Raw genomic sequence first — 12,100 nt, forward strand, 5'->3', positions numbered from 1 at the left:
GTCCTGCTTGGTGTCCATATCCACACACCCTCCTCACCAGGAGGACCTGATGGGGGGAACCGGTTTAGTTGCCGACACTCAACCATAGCTGAGTGCTTTCGAAGAATTTGTAAAATTAAAAAATAGTCGATCTATTATCTTTTCTTATTTCTCAACAATTAAAGTCCTTTTTGAAAACTTTTTTTTTCCATGAGTAAATTATGTAATACACGTTTAATGCCTTGTTCATGCAAAAGTCCAAGAACGGTTCACAAATCCTTTTTAACAGTACAATAACAGGAGCACCACGCAATAGCAGCCACCAAGCCATTTTGACAAGTGGGATACACCACGTTGATTTTTTTTTTAAATTATCATCGAGTTTTTATTCTTGTAAATAACCATGCCAATAAAAAACACATTTGGTGCAAGTCACATGCACATAATTATATTTTGTTTAAATCATTCAACTTTCCTCCCGATTGTAGTCTTGCAGGCTGTGATGTGAATATTTATTTTTTCTTTTAACCAGATAGATCATGTGTAAATTTAAGAAACACCAGGGGACACATATGTTATGGTATTCATGTAAGAGAGAGAGGGTGAGATAAATTGAGAAAAAGGAAGTGAAGGGGTAGGAGTATATATAAAGGGCTGGGAGGATGAGAAGCAAAGAGGGGAGCAATGTTGTGGGGTGATGTGGTGAGGTGGTGGGGTTGGAGAGGGAGGGATGAAAGTGGTGGAGTGAGGGGGGGGTTAAATTTGCCACAGTGGATGCTTATCCAGAAAATTTCATTCGGAGTACCCATATTGCTTCACAGCCATTTGTTGCTTGGAACCAAGTACCAGTGTTCCGACACATGGCTTCATCAGCGGTTGTCTTCAATGACGATTTTACGTGGTGGCACAGTGTTCAACTCCACAAAAAGGTAGCGCAATTCATATTTCCTTGAGCCTGATACCTGTCCAACACACATACCATCTCTACTTCAGTGCAGGACTAATATAATTATATTGTAGTTATTTGATCCATTTGTGAATAACCCATCCTTACAGATGGGATAATTCCCATAATTACCCCAGAATTTGATGTATTTCTGTATGACTTGGAATATCCACTCCCACTGGGAGCGGTGCTATGCCATACTGTACACATTGCTTGATAAACTTATTACATAATAAACTTGAGTTTATTATCTCCACCACTGAAGGTGAAGGAGGTTATGTTTTCACCGCTCTCTGTCTGTTTGTCTGTCTGTTTGTGTGTAGGATATCTCAAAAGGTTTTGGAGGGATCCAGATGAAATTCCGTGGGCAGGTTGGGTGTGTGACCACGACAAATCCATTCGATTTTGGTGAAGATCCGAATCCGGATCCAGATCTAATAATTTTTGAGTGATTCTTCACCACTGAGAGATAGGGCTTAACTAATATATAGCACGATATCTCAAAAAGTTGTGGAAGGAATCGGATGAAACTTGGTAGACACGCTGGGTGTGTGACCTTGACAAATCGATTTGATTTTAGTGAAGATCCAAATCCGGATCTGGATATGAGAATTATTTAATTTTTTAAAGTAATTCTTCGCCATTGAGAGATTGGGCCAAAAACGATATCTGGCACGATATCTCAAAAATGTATTGGGCCCGATATGTTCTCGTGATCAGGCGTTACGGGGCAGAGGTATGCGCTCTAGTTTCAAAAGTAATCGCAAATCCCGGCATGGCTGGCACACAACCATTCAACTCAGGACTGGCTATTCTCCTTTTTCTACCCCTTACTCCACCATTCCATTTTTATACTCTCAGAAAGAGAACATTCACTAAAGGCCTATAAATCACTCGTACTTGCTAAACAATTCCTTATCCAGAAGTAATTGGAAATCTCTGGCAGCCTGGTGGTTCTACACAGTTTAAAGTCCAACTTTAACATTGTAACTTATCCTTTTATACATATCATCTTTCAGAATGAACAACATCAGGAGCCACCTCTACAACATACAAATCTTTTGTCCATAGCTCAATAGGTTACTGCTCTCCCCTGTGGCCTGCAACACATCTGTCACCTGGATTCTGTTGAACCGAAAGCACCCAAGATTATTGCCATCTCTCACAATGAGGCCAAGGCACAAGGGCTGTTGCTCTAACATCACAGACCAGTCAGTTGACCTGTTTTTTTTTTAAACCACTACTCTAATTTAGCTTTCTCTGCTCTCTCAGCCCTCTGCTGCCCCTAAGTATTCCACAATGCACGTGTTCTTCTGATTAAACTCTGAAAGTTCAAGTTTACCTCCTTCCTCCATTCTTTTGTTCCTCTTTTCTACCATTTGAGGAACTGCAGCAATGGCTCAAGTTGCACTCTCCATGCCAGGGCTTCAAGGTGATGGTGCACCACCATCTCCTGTCACCATCCCCCTTTCCTTTGGTCTTTTCTACCCCCAATAACCCGACCTTACTCAACACTATTACTTGCAGGTTACTGTGTTTCTTCCCTTCCTTTAGCAGTTTACTGTGTGTCCTTGCTTTTTTTTTAGTCCATATATGGACTCTGGAGTCAGTGGAAACGTGTTCTCTGGAGTGATGAATCACGCTTCACCATCTGGCAGTCCAATGGACGAATCTGGGTTTGGCGGACGCCAGGAGAACGCTACCTGTCCAAATGCACAGTCCATCTGTAAAGTTTGGTGGAGGAGTAATAATGGCCTGGGGCTGTTTTTCATGGGTCTGGCTCGGCCCCTTAGTTCCAGTGAAGGCAAATCTTAACGCTAGAGCATTCAATGACATTATAGACAATTCTGTGCTTCCAACTTTGTGGCACCAGTTTGGGGAAGGCCCTTTCCTGTTTTAGCATGACGATGCCCCCGTGCACGAAGCAAGGTCCATACAAAAATGGTTTGTCGAGATCGGTGTGGAAGAACTTGACTGGCCTGCACAGAGCGCTGACCTCAACCCCATCGAACACCTTTGGGATGAATATGAACGCCAACTGCGAGCCAGACCTAATTGCCCAACATCAGCACCTGACCTCACTAATGCTCTTGTGGCTGAATGGAAGCAAATTCCGACAGCAATGTTCCAACATCTAGTGGAAATCCTTCCCAGAAGAGTGGAGGCTGTTTTAGCAACAAAGTGGGGGGGGGGGGGATCAACTCCATATTAATGCCCATGATTTTGGAATGAGATGTTGGATGAGTAAGTGTCCACATACTTTTGGCCATGTCATGTATATTGTATTAAAAACAACCTTAACTAATGTGGTCGTCTGCAAGCAATTAACCACGTTATCTCTCCCATGACCTTGCTCTGTCTCTCACCTCATGTGCTTCCAGGTGCACAGTACCTCGAACATGGGGCTCGCAGCCTTGCACGTAGAAATGCAGACGCATGTGCCTCAAACCATCACGTTCAAACTCCACATGTCTAGAATGAGGAGGCAGATTCTCACCTTACAACCCAATTTTGTTTATCACCTCAAAAAACCAGAGCTGCTCCATAATTGTCACACCTCTGATAAAAGGCTTTCATTGAATATTATTGCATCGTAAACACCAGCAATGTGATTGAATGTGCAGTAATACCACAATCATTCATCCACTAATGTGTTATTAAAATAACTTCATCAGTGAACAGCATACGTTACATGTTGACGTCGTCCACGTCGTGTCGTCTCTCCGTAGCCTTTTATTGGCTCTCCCAGAGCGGCAACCACCTGCACCAACCATCACTGCTTTCAGAACCAAATACATAGCTGAGGAAAATGAAAGCTCCAGTGGGATTTAAAATAAAGTCTCAAGGAGTTTACAGCCATCAAATTTGTGCCATTACCTGTATTTTTAAGGGCTTATAGCACTCAAGGTTTTTCATGCGTATGCAGCACAAGGCTGTGGTGTAGCATCATTGGCTGAGAGTGCAGCTGTGCTGCTGATGCAATGCTCTGCTGGTTATGGCAGGAATTTGGAATTTGGCTATGGTGCCAGCGATAGCTCGCCAACTCTTCACAAAGGACACTGTGGGATCTTTAAGGTCCACCAATGAACGCCGGCAGATGGGATTCCCATTTAACGTCTACACGAGGGATGGCACACACACTGATGAATCACCCTGCCTGTGAAACACCATGATGACAGTTTACAGCTGGGTCGGGATTCAAATGCAGGCTAGACAGCTTAGAGATGAGTGTGCGTACCTTGAGGCCATCCTGCCAGCCCAGTAGTCAAGGTGATAAGCCTGCATTATGCAGTGTGGTCAAAAGGTCCATCTTTTTACTTTTAACTTGAGAACCGGTTTGGTAGCTCCATAGTACGGTGTAATTTTGGCCGAGCCACATATTTGACTCAACAGCATTTATTCGTACTTAGTCTTAGTCACTTGTTATTTGGTGTAAATAACAAGTCCTTTTTGTTTGGGTTCGTCATTTAGTGCTCTCTGATTCTGGATAAATACAGAATGAATTTTTACCAACCAAGAAAGTCCTTTCTGAAGGACAAGTACTGTCAGACCCCGCTATTCGTGGATTCGCTATTCACAGACACCTTGTTATCGCGGGTCATAAATTGTGACCCGCTTCGACATTCGCGCTTTGCGTATTCGCAGTTTATTTTTATTTTTTTTTACAATTCGGGACTGGTCTCCTATATTCACCTGGGAAATTTAAATCGGCCAACATCACAGCATTGCATTAAAAAGGTGCAAAAATGGATCCCCTTAGTGACAGCCCAATTAGCTTCCCGTACTTCCAATCATCAGCAAGGTCATGGAATCCATCATCACAGTTGACATAAAATCATTCCTTTTGTCTAACAGCTTCATCTCAGATCATCGATTTGGATTCAGACCTGGTCACTCTACCTTCGACATGCTGCTTCTACTCTCCCAACAATGGATGGAGGCTCTCAATATCAGACATGAGATGAGGACCATCTCTCTGGACATATCTCGAGCTTTTGATCCAGTCTGACATCCTGCCTTGCTCTCCAAACTGGCTGCCTATGGAATCCAAGGCCAACACCACTCTTGGATCACTGACTTTCTCTACTTTCGTAGACACCATGTGGCTCGATGGAACCCTTTCATCTCCTCTCCCTGTCAAAGCTGGAGCACCATAAGGCAGTGTTGTTGGCCCGCTCTTATTTCTAATCTTCATCAATTATCTCACTAACTCTGGAAAATCCTCTTTATCTTTTTGATTATGACTCCACTCTCTGCTGTGACATCTCTCATCGTTCTGACAGACCGGCAGCAGCCTCTTCCCTCTCCTAAGACCTTGACAAAAATCACAAACTCATCAAACATAATTTTGCTTATGTATCCATATTGTCCACCATTTGCGTTCTCCCTTACCCCTCGTCGTTATCTCCATCCCTTTTTCCCGTCTCCATCTATTTTCTCCCTCCTCCCTGCTCTGGGTGTTTCCTCTTTCTCCTGCTGTTTCCTTTGTTATGTTGTTTCCTGATTTGTTCTGTGTAATCACTGTTCCACAAGCCGAGACCATATTAAACCAGAGAGTTGGTGTCAAAGCCACCCAATGCTCGCCTATTTATACATTTATCGTTTTTAAAAAAACTAGTCCAATAATATTTTTTATAAAGCATTGCAGTGAAGTCAGATCCAAATAATTTTAAAGCAATATATGTATTTGCATATTGTAATCAGTAAAAAATAGTGTGGTCGATAAAAACATTAGAAAGGAAATAACTTGCACCAAAAACTTTAACATTTTCACGCTCACGCCGGGGGTATCGCTGTAGCTCTCTGTTCTTCGAACAGGCGAGCTAAAAACTAAAAAAACAACCCCCCCCCCAAAAAAACCCAACAATGCCCCAACATTCACGGACCCCGACATTCGCGATATTTTTCAGCAACGTATCCTCCACGAATAGTGGGGTCCAACAGCACTTCAAAATTCAAAATAACTGACAAAAATATTTCCATTGCTGTATGCAGTGTTAAGCATCATTATTAAAAAAAATCCATTTTTAGCTCGCCTGTTCGAAGAACAGAGAGCTATAGCGATACCCCCGGCGTGAGCGTCGGCGTGAGCGTCGGCGTGAGCATGAAAATGTTAAAGTTTTTGGTGCAAGTTATTTCCTTTCTAATGTTTTTATCGACCACACTATTTTTTACTGATTACAATATACAAATACATATATTGCTTTAAAATTATTTGGATCAGACTTCACTGCAATGCTTTATAAAAAAATATTATTGGACTCGTCTTTTAAAAACGATAAATGTATAAACAGGTGAGCATTGGGTGGCTTTGACACCAACTCTCTGGTTAGCTCAGCTGTACTTTAGTCCAGTGAGCTTATGCGATCGAGCAGTGTCCGAAAGTGAGTGAGTGAGTCCGTAAACACTTCAGTCATTATCGCTGAACCAAACATACAATTTTAACGAAACTTGACCACAAGCTTCATATCTGATGCCTTACGAAGGTGTATTGACCGCATCAAAATCTGCGCTCATTAAGGGGGTCGGTTTGACCCCTAAAATAGGTATTTGCTCTCTTCTCTGAAACTGCACATACGATTTTGATAAAACTTGACCAGAACCTCCATCACCCGTATTTTTATTTACATAATTAGCAGGATAGCTTAGAACTCTACATACCAGCCTTCGAGTTATTTAGCCTGGGATCAAATCTCGGCCCAGCTATAAACAGTCATCCTGTTTCGAATGCCGGACGATACATCAATGTATGAGCCATCCATTAAAAGGACGTTAAGTCAGTTGACCTGTCTGCTAGCAATGGTTGTTCATGGATGTTAATGATCCCACAGTGTCTTGCAAAGAGAAGGTGAGTTATCATCGGTACCCTGGCAAAATTGCAAATTCCTCCTCCAATATACAGGAGGCACTACAATCATAGCACAGCCATTCCCAGCAATGATGCCATGTCCTGCACACATATTAATTTACATATATATATATATATATATATATATATATATATATATATATATATATATATATGATTGGAGCAGTTGGGATTACACATTTTAAAGAAGAAGAAGGCACTTCCAACCAAAAGTTAAAAAAAAAACTTGGTTGGAAGCACCTTCTTCTTAAAAAAAAAACAAAAAAACAAACAAACAAGTAAAACAAACAAACAACAAGAAAATCCAGGAGAATGTTGGCATTCAGGTGTATTCTTACCTGGGTTTTTGAAGTGAAATCTTCATATCAAATTAACAGAAATGCATGTGGTCCAGTTTTATTACATTTATAATGTCACAATAGTCAAAAAGACCCTCGTTATCCATTTTTACCATCACTTGTCCTCACAAATACAAATTGCTGATCAGAGTTATTATGGGATTGAGGGGAAGGGTGGGATCACAAGCCCACCTCTGGATTCTTTCTGCAGCGAGACAATGCATCTCCGTACACTCGATTTGGACTCCATGATGAAAAAAGCTCAGCAAAGACCGTATAGAGAAGGGCTCCTGCAAGTCACGTGAGCACAGAGCACATACAATAATAATCATAACAATAATAACCATTCCTTTCACACCGTGGGGCACATAGGGTTGTTGAGGCAGTTTTAATGGATAAGGACTAACAATCCTGGATGGGTCACCGTATTTTGCAGGACATTAAAATGGCTTATTACCCCAAGAAGCTGGTCCTCGTTTTGCCAACCTCGGAAGGATGACGGACTGTGTCAACCGACCTGGTGTTATTTATATGGCACAACAGGGGCTCAAACTCAGGACCCTAAGATCTTAAGCCAGCCACCTTAGCCGTTAAGCCAACACCAGGCCTATATTATAATATTAAAAAAATATATATATATATATATATTAACAATTTGCCTGATTTCTGTTGTAATTGGAGTTGTAGTTGTTGTTTTGAAGATGGTGTCTGTTTAGGTAATGTGTGTGTGTGACTGTGTATAACATAAACTGTGTATTTCGTTGACAAATTGCTCTCTTCACCCCTAAACCTCCCCAAGGAAAGTCTCATTTCTTGGACTGTATTATATATTGCAAATAATTCATAACTTTGTGTGTATTGTAATGCTCTGTGGTGTGTTGAGTTTTGTGTGCCCATCATTTTGACAGGTTCCCCCCCCCCCAGTGTATACTGTACACATATATCTCTGAAAGGACAGGACGCAGCGACGTGCTGCTCCGGCGCGTACTCCCATACCTGACCTGGACTGAAAGAACCATCTGACAAACCCTCCCATCGACAACATATTACCTCGTCTTTTTTAATGGTCCTATTTGAACCTTATTAAAAGAAGAGGGTAGCAGATCATCCAATTAATTATTGCATACAGACAGTACTGTATTGGTCTTTGGCATCAACATAAATGCGAATTATTTTCACGGACTGCGCACCTGCACTCTTTTGGTCTTCTTCTCTCATGTTTATGGAACTGCCTTCCAGAGACCATTCAATCTCACTATTCCTTCCAGGACTTCAACCTGGTGTTGCATTGCCATCTCATACCATCCCTCATCTCAACTCGAAATCTTTTCTACCTCCATGAACCCTCATAACCAAACCTAACCTTTTCACTTGCAGGTTTCTGTGTTTTCTCCCAATGTATCTCTCTCTTTCCCCCCATTTGTTCATTCCCTTGCTTGGCGTGCGGCTTGGAATCCTAGGGTCCCGAGTTCAAGCCCCGTTGGCTGCTGAATTAATACACCAGGGGGTTGACTCAGCCCGTCATCCCTCTGAGGTCGGCGAAATGAGTACCAGTTCCAGTGTGTGTATCGGAAGAGGGGCACTGCATCAGCGACACAGTCGAGCTTCAACAAATGATAGCTACCCCTGCAGCTAAGCTGCCCTACAACCACCACCACTATGACCTTCCATTGAAGTCAGCATAACGAGATAAACGTGCTGGATTGTGAAGCTACTGCGTGCTATCGTTGCCATGGAGACGAATACAACCGACATGGCGGCGCGCACGGAATTATGGGAAAGCTCTGAAAGCCCTCCGCCGTGCCTCCTCATGGAGTAACGGGTGCAGTAAGTACCACGGTAAAAAAAAAACCGTGTGTTCGTGCATGGACTGGAGTGGACGTCATGTGTGAACGCGCTGGACGGACCGTGGGAAGGTGAGAGGTACAAATGGAGGCGTCTCACCGGTTAGTCCAAGGCCGACTACAATGACTCCGATGTACGTCGCGTCCTTCCCAGCCTGTTTTACTGCTCAACACAGGAAGGAACCCGTTTCGTGGGGATGGGAAAACAAAAATGCCAACACGTGATGACGTGAGCAGCGGTCTTCCATTGGATATCATTAATATATGTATATAATGTATATATAATGTGTATATAATGTATATAATAAATTTTCACCTCTCTGCGTTGCGGACATGCCGGTCACACTCGGGGTACCGAGCGCCTTGTCCCGGTTTCCCGACGTATCCGAACTTGCTCTGGTTCCCGCGGGCCTCGGTTGGACTCGCCTGGACATCTCTGGTCGAGTCCAGGCGGCTGGACGGGCCGGGCCGTTTCGGCGGGGCAGGGCGGCCATGCTGCGGGCACGCAGGGCCACCCCGACCTCCAGGCACAGGAGAGACATCGTCAACGACCCGGCGGAGTCACTCAGGCGCGGCTGGACCGATCAATGTGAACCTTCTCCCTGCACTCCCGACACCTTCAGCTCCATGACGCCCCCTCCAGGCTCCTGCGGGTACACACGTGGATTGTTGGGGTGGTGGTGGTGGTGGTGGTGGTCGGTCGGTCGGTCACCACATTTCCCCATCTCGTGCTTTCAGACCATTTATGAACGAACATGTCCACACCCTCTTTCAAAATTTTCACCTTTTGTTGCCTTGTAGCCTGGAATTAAATTTCATTAAATCAGATTTTTTTTCCCACCTTTATTTACACATCGGAACCCACAACTTCCAATTGAAAAACAAATTAAAAAAATTCCAGAAAATTAATTAATAATACAAAATTAGAATATCTTCGTTGGATGAGTGTCCACCCTCCCCCGAGTTAATACCTGGTGGAAGCACCTTTGACAGCAATTACAGCTGGGAGTCTGTTGCGACAGGTCTGTACCAACTTTGCACACCTTGATTGGGCAATATTTTCCCATTCTTCTGTACAAAACTGTTCACGCTCAGTCAAGTTGTGTGGGGGAGTGTTGATGGACGGCAGTCTTCAATTCATGCCGCAGATTTTCGATTTGATTTAGGTCGGGGCTCTGACTGGGACACTCAAGGACATTTATCCTTTTCCCCCCCTGAGCCACTCCGGTGTAGCTTGTCTGTGTGCTTCGTGTCATTGTCATGTTGAAAGGTGAATTTCCGTCCCAATTTCAGCTCTCATGCAGAGGGCAGCAGGTTTTCCTCTCGGATTTTTCTGTATGTTGCTTCATCCACTTTCCCTTATATCCTGACAAATGCCCCAGTCCCTGCTGATGAGAAACATCCCCCATGACATGATGCTGCCACCACCATGCTTTACAGTAGGGATGGTGTTCTTTGGATGATGCGCTGTGTTGGATTTGCACTAAATGTAACATTTTGCATTTAGGCCAAAAAGTTCCATCTTGGTTTCGTCACACCACAAAACCTTTTGCTCCATGGTTTCAGAATCTCCAGAATATTTCTTTGCAGACCTCAAACAGGACTTGAGGTGGGCATTTTTGAGTAACGACTTCCTTCTTGCCACCCTACCGTACAGGCCAGACTTGTGTAGTACTTGGGATATTGTTGTCACATGCACACGGTGACCAGTCTTTGCCAAAAAGGCCTGTAGCTCTTTCAAAGTTGCTATTAGCCTCTTGGTGGCCTCTCCGATCAGTCTCCTCCTTGCTTGGCCATCCAGTTTGAAGGGACGGCCTGATCTAGGCAGGCTCTTGGTGGTACCATACACCTTCCACTTCTTTGTGATTACATTGACTGTGCTCCAAGGGATATTCAAGGCCTTTGAAATATTTTTATACCCATCCCCTGATCTGTGCCTTTCCATAACTTTATCTCAGAGGTCTGTTGAAAGCTCCTTGGTACTCATGGTTGAGTCTTTGCTGTGAAATGCATGACCCAGCAGAGGAAACCTACAGAGGAGCAGCTGGTTTTATTCTGAAATAATCAGAATCACACAATTTAACACAGGTGGAGGCCAATTAAGTTGGTGTGTGATTTTGAAGGTGATTGGTCACACCTGAGCTAATTTACAATTGCTATTATAATTGCTAATATAAGACACTTATCCAACCAAGATATTCTAGTTTTGTATTTTTTATTAATTTTCTGAAAATTATATAATTTGTTCTACACTTGTAAGTTCTGGGTTACGATGTGTTCATAAAGGTTAAAACAAGTGTGATTTAATGTAATTTAATTCCAGGTTATAAGACAACAAAAGGTGAAAATTTGAAAGGGGGTGTACACTTTATATGGACACTGTATGAGTATCATGTATGTTTGTTTGTTTGTTCATTCAAAAACCTTTTCCTCAGTGTTGTTTTGCTCCTCTGTGACCACTGGTGGTGGTGGTCGTATGGCAGCTTAGCTGCCGGGGTAGCTATCATTTCTTGAAGCGCGACTGTGTCGCTGATTCCCCTCTTCCAGTACACACACTGGAAGTGGTACTCATTTTGCAGACCTCAGAAGGATGACAGGCTGAGTCAACCCCCTGGTGTATTAATTCAGCGGCCGATGGGGCTTGAACTCAGGACCCGAGGATCCCAAGCCACCACCCTAACCACTGAGCCAACACCAGGCTTTGTGACCACTGACTGACTGTAAACAGTGTACACAAAGTGACGGGTGTTCCGAATGAGTAATCTACTGGGCTACTACTTCTTTAACGGCCCCAATTATTCCCACCCTGTGGGATCGGCTCGGGAACCTGTTTGCACCCCCCCCCCCAAAGGCCAAATCTTTCACGAACTGGGGGGCCAGGCTTGTCGTTATACTAAAAGTGACAGCAAATTGGAATTTGTTCACGGTGCCGACGACAAGTCGCCTACTCTTCGTGGAGGACTCCACGGAGTGTTTAACATCGACCAAGTCGATTATTTTAATAATTAAAAGCTGTTTTAATCGATCTTAAATGAAGAAATTTATCTGGAAAATAATGCAGTGCGATATCATATGTGTATAGTTTGTCTTTCAGGTTTGTGTCGACTGAGCACAGACAGAATAT

At 43.4% G+C, this 12,100-nt stretch overlaps 1 protein-coding gene across 1 annotated transcript; it reads right to left on the bottom strand.

Moving 5' to 3' along the window:
* Positions 1–194: 194 nt before the first annotated feature.
* On the bottom strand, positions 195–9,623 carry TIMM21 (translocase of inner mitochondrial membrane 21). The gene is made up of 6 exons (XM_085888713.1): positions 9,293–9,623; positions 9,077–9,139; positions 7,325–7,422; positions 3,613–3,686; positions 3,292–3,397; positions 195–941 (listed from the first exon to the last, which is right to left on the bottom strand). Exons 1-6 carry the CDS (start codon positions 9,516–9,518, stop codon positions 849–851), a joined length of 660 nt encoding a protein of 219 aa, XP_085744839.1. The 5' UTR covers positions 9,519–9,623; the 3' UTR covers positions 195–848.
* Between the last annotated feature and the right edge of the window lie 2,477 nt (positions 9,624–12,100).

This window comes from Eptatretus burgeri, chromosome 7 (genome assembly GCF_056783735.1).
Source record: "Eptatretus burgeri isolate ZD-2024b chromosome 7, Ebu_testis_v1, whole genome shotgun sequence".
Classification (NCBI taxonomy): Eukaryota; Metazoa; Chordata; class Myxini; order Myxiniformes; family Myxinidae; genus Eptatretus; species Eptatretus burgeri.

Excerpts from the sequence above, each read along its gene's own strand:
- TIMM21 (XM_085888713.1), bottom strand. The coding sequence starts at position 9,518 with ATGTCTCTCCTGTGCCTGGAGGTCGGGGTGGCCCTGCGTGCCCGCAGC. Across the intron at positions 3,398-3,612 it reads GGACGACGTCAACATGTAAC|ACATGTGGAGTTTGAACGTG; the intron begins GTATGCTGTTCA and ends TCCTCATTCTAG. Across the intron at positions 942-3,291 it reads TGCACCTGGAAGCACATGAG|GTATCAGGCTCAAGGAAATA; the intron begins GTGAGAGACAGA and ends TGTGTTGGACAG.